General features: G+C 39.2%; 1 protein-coding gene and 1 pseudogene across 5 annotated transcripts in view; one reads left to right on the top strand and one right to left on the bottom strand.

Moving 5' to 3' along the window:
* The window catches only part of CNOT10 (CCR4-NOT transcription complex subunit 10), a 101,345-nt gene that overhangs the window by 73,196 nt on the left and 10,266 nt on the right, over positions 1-17,883 (bottom strand). For 3 of the 5 annotated variants that reach the window (XM_010354455.1, XM_010354456.1, XM_030932764.1), the window contains exons 2-4: positions 5,556-5,650; positions 4,533-4,694; positions 365-515 (exon numbers count right to left, since the gene is read on the bottom strand). In XM_010354455.1, coding sequence (XP_010352757.1) covers positions 365-515; positions 4,533-4,694; positions 5,556-5,650 — 408 coding nt within the window. The remainder of the gene's footprint in view (positions 1-364; positions 516-4,532; positions 4,695-5,555; positions 5,651-17,883) is intronic. The other 2 variants (XM_030932769.1, XM_030932770.1) reach the window with 2 other exon arrangements.
* LOC115892315 lies at positions 15,119-15,208 on the top strand (annotated as a pseudogene).

Genomic DNA, 17,883 nt, shown 5'->3' with positions numbered 1-17,883 from the left:
AAATGAAATACCTCACTGTCCCCTAACATTCCAAAATGCTACTTCCTTAACGTACTAAAGTAAGAAAGGATCAGGTATAATAAAATAGCGTTTAAACAGCAAAACCCCCACAAACATCACTAAGTGTTTTCAACACTTTCCAACAGCATTTTTAACAGTTATCTTCAAAATTTGGGAAGGGACACTCAAAGAAAACCTGGATTATATTTTTATCTTTTCTAACCATTAAAGCTGATACGGCTTTTCTTTTTTTCTTTGAATACTGACATGGACTTCTCAGATTTAGGTTATCTAGGTAAAAGTATCAGAGAACTTTGCAAGTATAGGGAAGATAGGGAAATTTTTGACTTGATAGATAACATACCAAAAGGCTCTATGAACTGATAAAGTTTTTCACCAACTGATATGGCTTCTGTATACTGCCGCAGATGATAAAGAATGACTGCTTGATTATAGTACAACATGCTGTTTTCAACATCATCTAACCCATCCATTTCTTCAACAGCTGAGTGGACCTATAAAGCAATCAACAGAGATTATATTTTAACAACATTAAGGAAATAAAAAGCAAAAGTGAAATAATTCACATGAATAAAAAGGAACACAGGCCAACATTCTTATTCTGAATTTTTCCATACTTTCAACAGTATCTTTAGATTTTAATTACTCTCACATACTAAAAATTATTTTCATTCTTCTATGCCACACAAAATAAAATTTTAAAATGTTTTGATGAGACTTTATTAAGGACCCAGCACATGGCTAGACAATTATCTTCCTTGTCATTGTGAAGTTATCTTCCCTGTTTCAATTGGTAACAGGGCTTCTGTGCAGGATTCCCACCTCCTAGTCTCACGACCTACAAGAGGCTACACCAGGCACACAACAAACTCAAAATGACCTTTCCCATAAAAATGTCACGTAATATTCATAGTTTGATTTCATTTTGTAAAAACTTAGGTAAAATTTAAATGTTAATAACAGCTGGCCAGGCATGGCAGCTCATGCCTGTAATCCCAGCACTTTGGGAGGCCGAGGCAGGCAGAACACTTGAGGTCAGAAGTTCGAGACCAGCTTAGCCAACATGGTGAACCCCGTCTCAACCAAAAATACAAAAAAAAAAAAAAAAAAAGCTGGGTGTGGTGGCACGCGCCTGTAGTCCCAGCTACTCAGGAGGCTGAAGGAGGAGACTTGCTTGAATCCAAAAGGCAGAAGCTGCAGTGAGCCAAGATCACATCACTGCACTCCAGCCTGGGCAATATAGTGAAACTCTGTATCAAACAAAACAAAACAAAAACAGTTAACTATTTACCATGTGCCAGACTTGCTATGTTAAAATTTTTACAGGTTAATCCTCACCACACCACAAGGTCATAGATAATTTTTTTTTTTTGAGATGGAGTCACCCAGGCTGGAGTGCAGTAGCACAAACTCAGCTCAGCGCAACCTCCACCTACAGGGTTCAAGTGATTCTCCTGCCTTAGCCTCCTGAGTAGCTGGGACTACAGGCATGCGCCACAACACCTGGCTAATTTTGTATTTTTAGTAGAGATGGGGCTTCACCATATTGGCCAGGCTAGTCTTGAACTCCTGACCTCAGGCGATCTGCCCACCTCGGTCTCCCAAAGTGCTTGGATTACAGGCATGAGCCACCGCACCTGACCGAGGACATAAATAATTTCATTTCCACTTTATACATAAGGAAACCAGCACAGAAAACTTAATTATCTTACCCAAGACCATAGGGCTAGAAAGTATATTTTCAGGTTTTGTTCCCATAAAAAAGAATAGATTTTTTAAAGTACTCAATAACAAAAATACATTGCTGCACACATGACGGTTAGAAAAGGCTTTTATGGGCTTCACTAAAGGCTGACATCTGTAACTGACACCAAAAGAAAAAACAAAAAGCATGACACTTTGCATTCTGAAACTGTATACCCCCTTCTGTAAGCTGTAGCAACAGGTTTTTAAATTTTAATCAAGCTTTACAACCATTGCACAATTCCATATAACACATGAAATTGGAAATCTACCTGTATTAAAACTAACCTTTGCCATTATGAAGATTGCAATAAATTATTGTTCAATATTAAGTAATTAATTCTAAGACCAACACTTCCTTAGAACTCTGATATACAGTACATGGATTTAACAGCCTTGGTTTGACTCAGGCAAGGAACATGAAGGTTCACAACACACAATGGTTTGTAAATTTTGTAACTGGACTTCAACAGACATCAATCACCCATGTGGTTAAGCTTGACATGATTCAAATGTTAGCAAGTAGTCTTAGCTGACCAACAACATGTGCATCTCAGTGAGTTTGGGAACTCTTTATAATCGTCACTTATCAAGTCACTATCTGAAAGAGATTAAAAACAGTATCTTCAAACAGTGAAAACTCAATTTCCAAAGGCAACTCTTTCTGTAGTTAGGTAATGGAGAGAGAATGAGTTAAGAGTTTAGCCAGAAAAGCTTTCAGATAAACTATGACGTTTTGGATTCAGCAATGGTTGAATAATTATCACATGAATAACTTTGCCACATATTCTACGACTCACGAAAATAGTCTAGTAATTGCTTCAGCCAAAAGAAAAACTACTCATTAAGTGAAATTAGACATTTGTTAATTAAAATGGAATAGGTTGAAAAAGGATGTCACTGTGCCCAAGACATGTGACTGCGAACAGAAGTATGATTTAAAGAAGCCAGTAACCACAAGTACAAACACTTCTAGGAAACTCAAGAGTTGGAAGGCCCTAACAAACCTTACGAACAATAAAAGCTAGTGAAAGAACTTCACAAAGTTTTTTTGGCCTAACTGGAAGTTTGCAGGAATTGCTTATTCAAAAGAAGTTTAAAAGCTGAACTTGTTCTCAAAAACCAAACAAATCTGTCCTGGAAGAAACTGTCTGTGGGGTCATAGGGTGCATGTACTAGATTACCAGTAAGCACCATTTTTCCTTTGATTCTGGAACACCAGATAAAGTCATCAGTAATAATACTGGAGTAAAGAGGAAACGTGAGGACATACGAATTTATGAAGACTGAGACAGGTACGAGAACAGGCGCAAGAGTCAGAAGGCCTGGTTTAAATCTGGTCTTCCCCTTCCTAGCTGTATAAATTTAAATTAGACTTCCTAAACCCTGGTTTGAAAACTGAGATAATAAGCACCTACTGCCTCAAGAGTTGAATGTGAGGATTATATGAGATAAGGCATAAAAAGCACTTAATACAGAATTTGGCACCAAGTATGCATTCAATAAATGGTAGCTATTATTCTAATTTTTGAATTTTTTTTTTTTCTTTTTTGAGACGGAGTCTCACTCTGTCAGCCAGGCTGGAGTGCAGTGGCACGCTCTTGGCTCACTGCAAGCTGTGCCTCTCGGGTTCACGCCATTCTCCTGCCTCAGCCTCCCGAGTAGCTGGGACTACAGGCACCCGCCACCACGCCCGGCTAATTTTTTGTATTTTTAGTAGAGATGGGGTTTCACCATGTTAGCCAGGATGGTCTCCATCTCCTGACCTCGTGATCCGCCTGCCTCGGCCTCCCAAAGTGCTGGGATCACAGGTGTGAGCCACCGCACCTGGCCTCATTTTTGAATTTTAATGGGGTTTAAAAATTACTTTATGCCTATAAAGGATTATAGAGAGGCTGAAGGAACCACTTGCTTCTACCTGTGTCACACTTCAGGGTGATAAGATACAGTATCGTGGTACTCATGATTACAGGGAAGATCTCATGACTCCCTAACAGCATGAAACAGTAACTAAAATTACAGGCTCTAGAGTTAAACACAACTGAGTTCAGGTAGCTCTTACTACTCAAAAACTTTGTGTCTTTGGACAATTTATACAGCTATCTGTGCCTTGGCCTTCCCATTTTTAAAATAAGAAAAATTATATAGTTATTTCACAGGGCTACTGAGAAGAACAAATGAGAAGCTGCATCCAAGGTTCTTGGCAGTGCCTTGTCACACAGTGAACACTTAACTGATCCTATCAGCATCATCACTGTTATCAGCCCTCTTGAACACCAAAAGTCTAGCCCCTTTTGGTGCAGGATTCAAGAAACATTGCGTTATAACCAGACCAATCCGCAATCCGCAATTCAAGCCCCAAACCAGATATAAAGCAGATATCTTCTATTTAATTAATCATCTCCTGATCCAAATGCTAAAACAACTTGACATTAGGATTAATCATATTTTTGTAATCATAAACAAGATATATCTCCATAGCTAAGCTCCTTCATATAGTTCTTTCTTTCTCAAAATTTCAAAGCTCATTCGAATTTGGTATATTAGTCTATTCTGTTCAAGTTAATTAAAACTCCAGTTAAAAAAAAAATCACACAACATACCTTTTATCTCCTGGAATAATAATTTTGCGGAAATAAAATTAATGCTAAAAAATGCTTCAGACAAGAAATGCCAGACAAATCACATTTATTTTCCTTAACTATTTGTATCTGATAAATTAAAGAACAGAACAATATTTTTTATAATTAAATTCATTTGTGTATCACCTGATTCTTCAGCTGGTTAAGTGTTTGTCTCAAATTATCTGTTGTTGTTTGGTTACTTTTAAAAAACTCAGCTACTGCTGTATTCAAAATTATTTTATAATCATCTTTGTTTATATCTTGTAGACAGGCAAGGTGTTGTAGACAGGCATCATAATTTCCAGACTAAAAAAAAAAAACCACACACACACACACAAAATTACACACCAGCTTTAAGAACAGTATATCATTCCAAATACATTTCATTCATCTTTATCTTAAAAGTTCTTAAAAAGAAAGATGTAGTTTCCCTACATATACTAATCAAAGTCACTAGATAAAGCAATATTCATGTCAGTTAAGAAACTGTGGATATTTACTTCCTAAGACTCAAAACCCTGACATTGACACATATAAGACACATATATTGATATGATAAATATGTTGGTATATACACATAGTGCTAGCAGGGTATTAATGGCTGAGGCTAGTCAAGAAAGGTAATATAATCACTCCAAATTTTATTTTCTAGTAAATATATTTCGAATACCCAAGCGTTAAGTTCTTCTGCTTACATGCACGTAACCTGATAACCAAATAAGGTTTTCTTTCATATTGTTTAATGTCAGAAAAGTTAAAATTCTGCCAATAAAGTTTTGGGGTTCCATTTTAAAGTACCTTCAAGAAAATAATTTTTGAATCTGATATTTTCATAAATAAATAAAGAATTGAACAGCATAGTGAAATGAAAAGACTGATCCACATACTTACAAATCTAAATTTAAAAGACTTAAAAACAACAGTATATGAGTTAAAACATGTTTACAAAAACACAAAAACTTGAGAATGGCTCCAATTACTCTCATTTCTTTCACCATATTTAAACTCTAAAACATTTATTTTTAAAATTAAATAAACCTACTTATCTCTAAATTAACTCTTGAATTATTACAGAGTAAAAATTGTAAATTTAAAAATTCACTATGAAAAGATTCATACTTGACAGAACCCTACAACTTGAGCAGATTAAGAGAAGCCATTTCTTACTGTGAAAGCTTGGAAAGCATTGGTGGATAACTCCTTTTCTTGATCAGTGATCCCAGAGGACTGACCTGTGCCTTCATGTTTCTCTGCTCCCTGATCTGCAAACATATAAGTTTTACAGTTCTTTAGAAATAAAAGTTGTACAGTGGTCCCTTCTTATCCAGTTTCACTTTCTGCAGTTTCAGTCACCCAAGGTCAAGTATGGTATGAAAATATCATATGGAAAATTCCAGAAATAAGCAGTTCTTAAGTTTTAAACTGCAATGTTCTGAGTAACATGATGAAATCTCTTGCCATCCTGCAGTGTCCCACTCTGTCCCATCCAGGAAGTCAATCGTTCCTTTGTCCAGCATTCCATGTTGTATAAGATACCTCCCACTTGGACACATAGTAGCCATCTTGGTTATCAGATCAATAGGTCATAGGAAGAGAGGTGACTAGGGTATAGTAAGACATTTTGAGAAAGAGAAACTACATTCAGATAACTGTTATTTTATTACTGTTGTTGTTTATCTCTTACTATGCTTCATTTATAAACTTTATCATGGTTATGTATGTATAAAAAAAACAGTATATAGATTCAGCACTATTTGTGATTTCAAGTATCCACTGGAGGTCCCTGACTGTATCTCCTGAGGAAAAGGTGGGGGATTACTGTATAGTGAATTTGTCCCTAGTTTTCATCTTGTGTTTTTCCTAATAAAGTTGCCAAAGTTAGGGCTCTCTCAACAATGACTGACCAATGTTACAAGCTAGTAAGAAGCTACTCCTCTGAAAACTTGAAAAGCTTCCTTTGGCCAAGTTGAAACACAATGAAAACCTGCCCACTTAAATAAAGACCACAAGCTCTGTTGATGAGGACATTCAAGCTGAGAATACTGTGATCTTTATAAAATATTAGATCTGCCACTCAGCAATATACAGTCCCACACAGTCAAGCAACTATGCCAGGTGCTGGAGATAGAAAAAGATAAACACACCTACGATGCCTTTAAGAGATTTGTAATTTAGTTGGAAAGTAGTAACACTTAGTCAGAAAACTACATTGATAAGGGCTTACAGCTAATTTCCAGGCAAGGAATATTTTCATAGGCTCAGAAATCTAAAAGATGAACACATTTAAAAAGTTTCTTTAATATGTTAAGTGTCCATATAAATTCGCAGTAAAGGTTAATAATCTGTTTAGCTGGGAAAACTACTTCCTACCTCTATAATTTACTATTTTAAATATTAGATTTTTTGCTTTTTGTTTTAATTTGAAAATAGAATTCCAAATTAAAGGTAAAAATCTCAGCTGAACCAAATCTAAAACTACTAACTCACTTAACAAAAGTGTGTTAAGTACTCTAACAAATGCTTCAATACTTTTTATAGTTCTCTCAAGAGTCTTTGCTGGCTAGGCATGGTGGCTCATGCCTATAATCTCAGCTACTTGGGAGGCTGAGGCACAAGAATCACTTGAACCTGGGAGGCAGAGGTTGCAGTGAGCTGAGATCATGCCACTTCACTCTAGCCTGGGCAACAGAGTGAGACTCTGTCTTGAGGAAAAAAAAAAAAAGAAAAAAGAAAAAGGGCCAGGTGCAGTGGCTCACGCCTGTAATCCCAGTTCTTTGGGAGGCTGAGGCGGGCGGATCACAAGGTCAGGAGATTGAGACCATCCTGGCTAACACGGTGAAACCCCGTCTCTACTAAAAATAAAAAAATTAGCCGGGCGTGGTGGTGGGGGCCTGTAGTCCCAGCTACTCAGGAGACTGAGGTAGGAGAATGGCGTGAACCTGGGAGGCAGAGCTTGCAGTGAACTGAGATTGCGCCACTGCACTCTAGCCTGGGCAACAGAGCAAGACTCTGTCTCAAAACAAAAACAAACAAACCAACAAAACTACCAGAGACTGGACAATTTATAAAGAAAAGAGACTCAATTGACTCATGGTTCTGCAGGCTGCACAGAAAGCACATATGGGGAGTCCTCAGGAAACTTACAATCATGGCAGAAGGCAAAGAGGAAGCAAGCACATCTTCACATGGTCAGCAGAAGACAGAGCAAAGGGGGAGGTGCTACATACTTTTAAATAATGACATCTAGTGAGAACTCACTATCACCAGTACAGCAAGGGAAAAATCCACCCCCACGATCCAGTCACCTCCTACCAGGTCCCTCCCCTAACATTGGGGATTTACAATTCAGCATGAGATTTGGGTGGGGACACAGAGCTACACTATATCATTAGGCATTGTTTTTTGGTTTTTTATTTTTTTCAAAAGAGTCTAAGCCAATTAGAATTAATTAAATAGAATCAGAATGCCCTACATTCTGAATTTTTCTGGTTATTTCCTCAATATTACATGCAGTTTAACATTTCTGGCAAGAATACTATATAGGTAATGTAAAATTAGCCATTTTTATTTATTTTTTATTTATTTATTTATTTATTTATTTATTTATTTTTTTTTTTTTTTTGAGACGGAGTCTCGCTCTGTGGCCCGGGCTGGAGTGCAGTGGCCGGTTCTCAGCTCACTGCAAGCTCCGCCTCCCGGGTTCACGCCATTCTCCTGCCTCAGCCTCCCAGTAGCTGGGACCACAGGCGCCCGCCACCTCACCCGGCTAGTTTTTTGTATTTTTTAGTAGAGACGGGGTTTCACCGTGTTAGCCAGGATGGTCTTGATCTCCTGACCTCGTGATCCGCCCGTCTCGGCCTCCCAAAGTGCTGGGATTACAGGCTTGAGCCACCGCGCCCGGCCTTATTTTTTATTTATTTATTTAGATGGAGTCTTGTTCTGTCACCCAGGTTGAACTGCAGTGGCACAATCTTGGTTCATTGCAACCTCCGCCTCCTGGGTTCAAATGATTCTCCTGCCTCAGTCTCCCGAGTAGCTAGGACTATAGGCGCCTGCCACCACATGTGGCTAATTTTTGTATTTTTAGTAGAGACGGGGTTTTGCCATGTTGGCCAGGCTGTTCTCAAACTCCTGACCTCCCAGGTGACTGCTGCCCTCAGCCTCCCAAAGTGCTAGGATTACAGGTGTGAGCCACTGCGCTTGGCTAGTCATTTTTAATGTTAAGTTTTCTGCAAAAAATTTACCATTTGTTTTTAAAAGGTGCCTTTTATATTTTATTATCTCCCAAAGAATATTCTGTTTCTTGGTTCTACTCACTAGCAAAAGGTCCATGCATCACTAATGGAAATATCATTAAAAGGAAATGTGACCACTGCATAAATGTGATGTCATGGGCCGCAAACATAGGTAGGTGATGGCAATGTCACTGTGTATGACTTTAAAGAATTTCAAAGTCTCACAATATTTGAATTTCTTATTTATACATGAATTTTTTTTTCATACAGAATTGTTGCTTCAGACTGAAACTCAAAGACCTCCAAAGCTTGAACTTATCTGCAAAATGGGGATAAGAAAACCCTTTTTCAAGTTATCGTAAGGCTTTAGTAAGAATATATGTAAAGTAATCGGCATATACCTGGCAGAGTAAACCCCTAATACGTAGCACGATAGTGCAGATTCTATCCTTTTCAACATACAGCGGGAGGCAGGTTGCACAGTGACGTACAGACAATTTTTAGAATTGAACTAAGACTAAAACTTTAATGTCACTTCTGAAATTAAACAGATGCTACAGAAGTGGAACTGGGGCAAATTTCAGCTTCCCTATTTACTAAAATGCGAGTCTGTATTGTACAGTTTTTAGCATCCCTTCCAACTCAGATTGAGTAACTCCAAACACACTTCTATAAAGAAACTGAGGCCGGGCACAGTGGCTCATGCCTGTAATCCCAGCACTTTGGGAGGCCGAGGCGGGCGGATCACCTGAGGTAGGAGTTCAAGACCAGCCTGGACAACATAGTAAAACCCCAATTAAGGTATCAATGGAAGACAAATCCCCACATGAGAAATAGTAGACCATCTTGTCCCCAAGTTTACCCCTCAAGAGTGCCTACAACCAACTTTCCAGAAAGTTGTCAAGAATCACACCAGTCATGGGGTTCTTTTGCTTACTGTCTCCTTTCCATTCTTCCCTCTCCTTCAATAGATCTGCCAACATGGACTCAAGTTGGGGCTAGAGCTGGCAGAATGCTCCCCCAGTATGGTGTCCCAGAGTTGCATCTTTCACAGTAGCCTCCACTTTCACACCTCATCCATCACAAGCCTCCTTCCAGGATACTGGGAAGTGTGACTCCTTCTATAATGGCTACCAGCAGTTGCCTAGATAAACAAGTTCCCTTATCCTCAAGAACCCTGCCACAGTCCTTTATAGTGTTCCTGAAACACCAGAAACTTGCTGAAACAAGAGTAAATATGAATGGCTTAATAACAGGAAATGAAACTCAGCCTCATTATTTATTAAATAATTGTAAATTATACCATGGCACATTAACAGTTATTAAGTCTACATAACTTGATGTGGAAAAATATCTACAACATGTTGTTAAATAAAAGAAAGAGATTGCAAACTGCTTTGTACAACTGAATCCCATGTTTTATAAAAACATATACACAAATATGTACCTCTGAATAAGTACAGAATAAAGTCTACAAGGATACACAGCAAACTATTCAACAAACTGTATGCGCACTTATGATCTGGGCACTTTGTGATTACTGCTTAGACACCAGGAGCATCTCAAAGCACCAGTTGTTGGCCAGGTTTGGTGGCTCACACCTGTAGTTCCAGCATTTTGGGAGGCCAAGGTGGGTGGATCACTTGAGCCCAGGAGTTCAAGACCAGTCTGGTCAGCATGGTGAAACCCCGTCTCTACAAAAAACACAAAAATTAGCTGGGTATGGTGGCATGCGTCTGTAGTCCCAGCTACTAGGGAGGCGAAGGTGAGAGGATTGCTTGAACTCAGGAGGTGGAGGGTGCAGTGAGTTGAGATTGTGCCATAGCACTCCAGCCTGGGCAGCAGAGTAAGACCTCATCTTAATAAACTAAAAATAAAAGAACCCGTTGTCAACAGAACTAACTTTGGGAAGTCCTAGCCTGGCACATGTCAGCAGTCAGTGAAGAATGCCAGCTTCCTTTTTCCAAGAAGGCAATATGACATAATTAAAAGAATCAGTCACATCTTCAGTCCAGTCTTTCTTTGGCCTGTCTTTAATTGGAGATGCTAAATAAATACAGCTCCCTTCCCTCTTTTCCTTTTACCAGAACTAAAAATTCTTGTATTTTTAAAAATGTATTTACGTTTGCACTTTAAACATAAAAATTAACAATAAAATTCAATTTCATGTGACTTGACTACGAAACAGCTCTTCAGATCACTATGAAACCCCCAGAAGACTGCACACCCTTTTGAGAGTCACCACTTACAACAACGTAATACTGTATAACTTGTACTTAAAAAAACTCATCTAAGATCTGAGAACTTATCTGCTCTATAAAAAAAGGCATTCTAGTATTTGGGCTTATTAAAAGTGTTACTTCTGATAATTAAAGTTAGCAGGTCAATTAGTATTTTATTTCCACTTTAGCATACAACACAGAGGAGGAAAAGCTAAGAGTTAAGTGAATAAAGTTTGCCAGTTTCAAAAGACAATGTTAAACAGTTTTTCTGTGGAAAGTCAATAACAAGGAGTTTAACTGCAGGAACATACTGTTTACCCAACGCATGTGTTTTGCAAAACTGTCAGGTGCACAAAAAAGGTAAGGACCAATTATTTTTAAATGTGTAAAAATGGGACACAGGACTTTAGGACCTCAGACAGCAAGTTATAAGTTTAGATTGAAACAGAATCCTCAATCCACCATATTGTCACCATAAAATTTTAACAAAGAATATAAATACCTTTCATGTTTCATTTATTATTAAAGATTTTAGAAAACCTAACATTTTAAAAAATGTGTCGTCTCATAAAGAAGCATAATAGATTTAAACCAAATGCCAAAAATTCTTAGTTTGCCATCAAGTTATCTCTAAAGCTTCTTCTAAAATATGCCCCTTGGCTGGGCACAGTGGCTCACACCTATAATCCCAGCACTTTGGCAGGCCAAGGCAAGAGGATTGCTTGAGCCTAGGAGTTCGAGACCAGCCTGGGAAACAAAACGAGACCCTGTCTCTATTAAAAAAAATTGTTTTAATTAGCCAGGCATAGTGGCATGTGCCTGTAATTCCAGCTACTTGGGGGGCTGAGGTGGGATAATCGCTGAAGCCTCAGAGGTTGAGGCTACCGTGAGCCATGACCACGCCACTGCACTCCAGCCTGGGTGATAGAGTGAAACCCTATCTCAAAAATAATAATAATAATAAAAAATATGAATAAAATAAATAAGTAAAATATGCCCTAGATTAGATGACATTCTTTAATGGGACTTCTGGCCCCAACTGTAAGAGTACCTTAGAAATACAGGACAAAGGGGGAAAACAAAACAAAACAAAACAAAACAAAAAAAAAACCCAACAACCACCCAGGTGTTGAAAATTTTGAGCTTCTATTCTCCACTAAAAGCAGAGTAGTTCATGTGGCCACTGCTGTCAGCAACCCCAGAAAATGGAAATCTCAGGCTGGACATGGTGGCTCACGCCTATAAATATCAGCACTTTGGGAGGCCAAGGCGGGCGGATCACCTGAGGTCAGGAGTTCCAGATCAGCCTGGCCAACATGGTGAAACCCCGTTTCTACTAAAAATACAGAAATTAGCTGGGCATGGTGGCATATGCCTATAATCTCAGCTACTTGGGAGGCTGTGGCAGGAGAATCACTGGAACCTGGAAGACGGAGGCTGCAGTGAGCCGAGATCACGCCATTGCACTCCAGTCTGGGCGACAGAGTGAGACTCCATCTCAAAAAAATAAAAATAAAATAAAATAATAAAAAATAAAAGAAATATAAAAGGGAAATAAAATGTAAGTCTTCTAAAATTCTCCAGAAAAGGAGAGAAGCCAATTTAAAGTAAATATATAAGCTGGGCTGGACACAGTGGCTCACGCCTGTAATCCCAGCACTTCGGGAGGCCGAGGCAGGTGGATCTTGAGCTCGGGGCAACATGGCAAAACCCCATCTCTACCAAAAACACAAAACTTAGCCAGGTGTGGTGGCACATGCCCATAGTCCAGGTACTTGGGAGGCTGAGGTGGGAGGATCACTTGAGCCCAGGAGGTGGAGGTTGCAGTGAGCTGAGATTGTGCCACTGCACTCCAGCTTAGGTGACAGTGAGATCCTATCTCAAAATAAATAAATAATAAATAAATAGATAAGCTGGACTCTAAGCCTGACAAGAGTCTCTGAAATTCCCATTTCTACACACGTTTGAGAACTGAGCTCAATAAATAACCTTTTACGTGTTGACAAACCATTATTTTACCTACATTCTTTAACTTCAGGATAAAAATTTTCTGTTTTTAAAAAAACACACTTCACTACTCAGGAGGCTTAGGAGGGAGGACTGCTTGAGCCTAGTATATGACTACCAGCCTGAGCAATCAGCGAGACCCCATTTCTTCCTCTTTTTTTTTTTGAGACGGAGTCTTGCTCTGTTGCCCAGGCTGGAGTGCAGTGGCACAATCCCAGCTCACCACAACCTCTGCTTTCTGGGTTCAAGTGATTCTCCTGCCTCAGCCTCCTGAGTAGCTGGGATTACAGGCGCCCATCACCACGCTTGGCTAATTTTTGTATTTTTAGTAGAGGCGGGGTTTCACCATGTCGGCCAGGTTGGTCTTGAACTCTTGATCTCAAGTGATCTGCCCGCCTCGGCCTCCCAAAGTGCTGGGATTACCAGCATGAGCCACCGTGCCCGGCCAAGACCCCATTTCAAAAGAAAACAAAAAAAAAAAAAACAAAAAAACCATATATATATATATATATATATACACTTCAACAGGATTATTTTTATTTTTCCTGTTATATATTTGTACATTTCTCAAGTTTTCTGCCAGAGATGGGTATTCATTTTTGTAATCAGTTTTTAAAATGTTTTAAAAACATCTATTATTTATAACTGCTGACTTCTTACCAGACAGAGTCTGCACATAATCCCACAGCATTTCTTTATTTGTCCAAAAGTAGTCTCCATTGCCAATTGAAAGAGTATACGACCGTTCACCCATAAGCTTGACTTTCCTTCTACTCTGGCCTAATGAACATGGCTGACCTTCTATGCATACAGAGCTCTTTGACCCACAAACCTTGACAGTCTTTACACCAATAGACTTCATTTCTAATCAAACAAATGCCTTTAGTTTTGAACTAAGCAGAAAAGAAATGCACCACGTTTTCAAAACTGAAAATCATCAGTTAACTGAAAGCACAGACACATTCCAATACAGAATGTTCATCATTCAAATCTGATTGGAGGAGACTACAAGCTACACTCATCAAAATACAGCTCCACTGATATATCAAGAAAAGAAAACTTTTCTAAAGAAAAAAGGGATGTTAAATGACCTAAGGAGATCAACGATCACAGTCACAAAATACCAATGATGTTCTTGTGAAGGAAAGTTTTAAATCTTAAGGAGGAGGCCACTTTGAAGAAAAACAATTCAGGCCCACTAACGTCACTATACAGCTCAGCTAGGTTAACATACCTCACGTATGGTTTCTATCATGTGAACAAGTATACTTGACTTACCAAAACCTCAAATGGTTTATTCACTAAACCATATTCTCCCCCACTTTAAGCTGGACAAGAGGAGCTGGAGAAATAGGAAAGCACACACTTTGCAGTCAAAGAATAAGCCATTCGTAACAAGCAATGCTACAGAATTGAGCATCCTGTTCATCAGTGAAGAAATAAACGAACAGAAATTCAAATCAACAATATTAGCATGGCCGGCACAGTGGCTCAGGTCTGTGATCCTAGCACTTTGGGAGGCCATGGCAGGAGGATCACCTGAGGTCAAGGAGTTTGAGAGCAGCCTGGCCAACATGGTGAAATCCCATCTCTACTAAAAATAAAAAAATTAGGCTGGGCACAGTGGCTCACACCTGTAATCTCAGCACTTTGGGAGGCCAAGGCAGGTGGATCACAAGGTCGGGAGTTTGAGAGCAGCCTGACCAACATGGTGAAACCCACATCTCTACTAAAAATACAAAAATTAGCCGGGCGTGGTAGTGTGCGCTTATAATCCCAGCTACTCAGGAGGCTGAGGCGGGACAATCACTTGAACCCAGGAGGTGGAGATTGCAGTGAGCTGAGATCATGCCACTGCACTCTAACCTGGGCAACAGAGCAAGACTCTGTCTCAAAAAAACCAAAAACAAACAAACAAACAAACAAAACCAAAAAACAAAACAGAAAAAAACTGTAAAGAAAAAACAATATCAGCATGCTTTAAGGAAACTAGGCAAAGCAGGATATTGCCACTGCTGATGAGTATTTTGTTTTCACATCTAAGAGGAGGAGTTTTTAATGCATAGAAAAGACTGATATTTACTCGTTTTAAAATATGAATACTTAATTTATTAAAGTTACAAATCCAAAAAGCCTAGATTTTACTCAAACTTTTACACTGAACTCAGACAACTTATTCTACTTGGAGGTCTACTTTTAAAGGCCTGTGAGGCCTACAACATAACATTTTCAAACATAAAATGTTAACTACTTAAACAATTTTATCAAGACTACACTTTCAGGGATCATTTCTACAGTTCATTACTAGAGAAGTTTCTCCAAAACTGCAGAGTACCAAACTTTTTTTTAATAAAAAAAAAAAATTTTATCAAGTGAGAACTAGTGCAAACCCCTCCCACAAAACCCGAACAAAATATATTCAATTTTAAGTATAATTGTTAGACTTAAGAAGACAACATTTTTGTATTTTAACATGTCAAGAAAAAAAAATTTCCTGAGAATCACTTATAAATCTAAAAAATTAAACTTACAGTGACTCTTAGGTACTCTCTAATGTCCACAAAATAAAATAACTACAGTAAGGTTTCAACTTAAATTCACAAGTGTAAATCAGTATTCAGTAACTTATACATTTTAAATTGAAATCATAAGACTAATATAAGTGCTGGGCATGGTGGCTCATACCTGTAATCCCAGCACTTTGGGAGGTCAAGGTGGGAAGATGGCTTGAGCTCAAGAGTTCAAGACTAGCGTGGGCAACATAATGAAACCCCATCTCTACAAAAAATACAAAAATTAGCCAGGTGTGGTGATGCATGCCTGTAGTCCCAGCTACTTGGGAGGTTGAGGTGGGAGGACTGCTTGAGCCTGGGAAGTCAAGGCTGCAGTGAGCAGTGTTCATGCCACTATACTCCAGCCTGGGTGACAGAGTGAGACTCGGTCTAGGAAAAAAAAAAAAAAAAAAAACCAACATATTACTCTAAATTCTAATATTAAAAACACTTAAGAAGTTGGGCACAGTGGCTCACACCTGTAATCCCAGCACTTTGGGTGGTCGAGGCAGGAGGCTTGCTTGAGTCCAGAAATTTGAGACCAGCCCAGGACACATGGCAAAACCCTGTCTCTACAAAAAAATAGAAAAACTGGCTGGGTGTGGTGGCATGCACTTGTAGTCCCAGCTACTTGGGAGGTTGGCGTGGGAGGATCACTTGAGCCCAGGAGGTCGAGACTGCAGTGAGCCAAGATCATGCCCCTGTACTCCAGCCTGGGCAACAGAGTGAGACCCTGCCTCAAAAAATTAATTAAATTTAAAAAAGAAAAAAAAATCACTTTAAATATCAAACATAGGTCACTACCACATCAACTCCTTATTCTGAAAACTGGTAATTGAAAAGAATGAATTAAGCTTTTAGCATTTAACATGTCTCTCTGGGAAAAATAAGAGTCAATATGGGAAAGCTATTCTTTTTTGTTGTTGTTTTTGAGACAGGGTCTCACTTTGTAGCCCAGGCTAGAGTGCAGTGGTGTGATCACGGTTCACTGCAGTCCTGACTTCCTTGGCTCCAATGACCTTCCTACCTCAGCCTCCCAAGTAGCTGGGACTACAGGCATGCAGCAGCACACCGACTAAGTTTTTTCAATCTTTTTGTAGAGACGGGCTCTCCTTATGTTGCCCAGGCTGCTCTTGAACTCCTGGGCTCAAGCGATCTGCCCACCTTGGCCTCCCAAAGTGCCGGGATTACAGGAATGAGTCACTGTAACCAGCCCAGGAGAGCTACTCTTTAAAGAAGAACATTCACTAACAAATGTAGAAACTACAATATAACTAGGTAAAAATCATTTTGTAACCCTCAATAATACAACTGATTGAGGAAAGAATCAACAACAGTGGATATTTACAAAATGCCAATTACTCCATAAATTACCTCTAACTGAAAATGGAAAAACATGTTCCTATCAGCACCTCAAATTGATCAATTTTGCATCACTAATACTGGATAACCTGACATTATGTACTTTATACAGAAAATAAAGTATATACCATCAACCACAAAGTATCTAAAAAATATGCTGAACCTAAATCTAATCAAGTCTGTAGAAATAAATCAGAGTTTAAGAAAATACAAGAGATAAAGCTGGGTGCAGTGGCTCACACCTGTAATTCCAGCACTTTGGGAGACCAAGCTGGCAGGATTCCTTCAGCCCAAGAGTTTGAGACCAGCCTGGGCAATATATTGGGACTCTGTGCCTACAAATAAATTTTAAACTTATAGTCATAGCTGGGACTACAGGCACATGTCACCACACCCAGCTAACTTTCTGTATTTTTTGTAGAGACAGGGTTCACCATGCACCATGATGCCCAGGCTGGTCCTGAACTCCTAGGTTCAAGCAATCCACCCACCTTGGCCTCCCAAAGTGCTAGGATTTATAGGTATGAACCACCATACCTGGCAGGAAATTGGCTTTTTTTTTTTTTTTTTTTTTTTGGTGACAAGGTCTCAGTCACTCAGGTTGGAGTGCAGTGGTGTAATCTTGGCTCACTGCAACCTCTGTCTCCCAGGCTCCAGTGATCCTCACACCTCATCCTCCCTTATAGGTGGGACGACAGGCATGCGCCACCACTAATTTTTTGCATTTTTGGTAGAGATAGGGTTTCACCATGTTGCCTACACTGGTCTCTAACTCAACTCAACTGATCCTCCCACCTCAGACTCCCAAAGTGCTGGGATTACAGGTGTGAGGCACCGTGCCTGGCTGGCAGGAAATTTTTAACATATTAAAACATGAATTGTCTAAAACATGACAATGGTATTGTGATTACGTAGGTGAATGTCCCTATTTTTAAGAAATGCACGTTGAAATATTCAGAAATGAAGTGTTATGATGTTTATAACCTATTTTGAAATGATTCAACATGAAAAGTCATAGCTAGAGTCGGGTGTGTTGGCTCACATTGGCACTTTGGGAGGCCGAGGCTGGCAGATCACTTAAGGTCAGGCGTTCAAGACCAGTCTGGCCAACATGGTC

Source organism: Rhinopithecus roxellana, chromosome 1 (genome assembly GCF_007565055.1).
Source record: "Rhinopithecus roxellana isolate Shanxi Qingling chromosome 1, ASM756505v1, whole genome shotgun sequence".
Taxonomy (NCBI): Eukaryota; Metazoa; Chordata; class Mammalia; order Primates; family Cercopithecidae; genus Rhinopithecus; species Rhinopithecus roxellana.
This window is presented reverse-complemented; position numbering and strand designations above follow the sequence as displayed.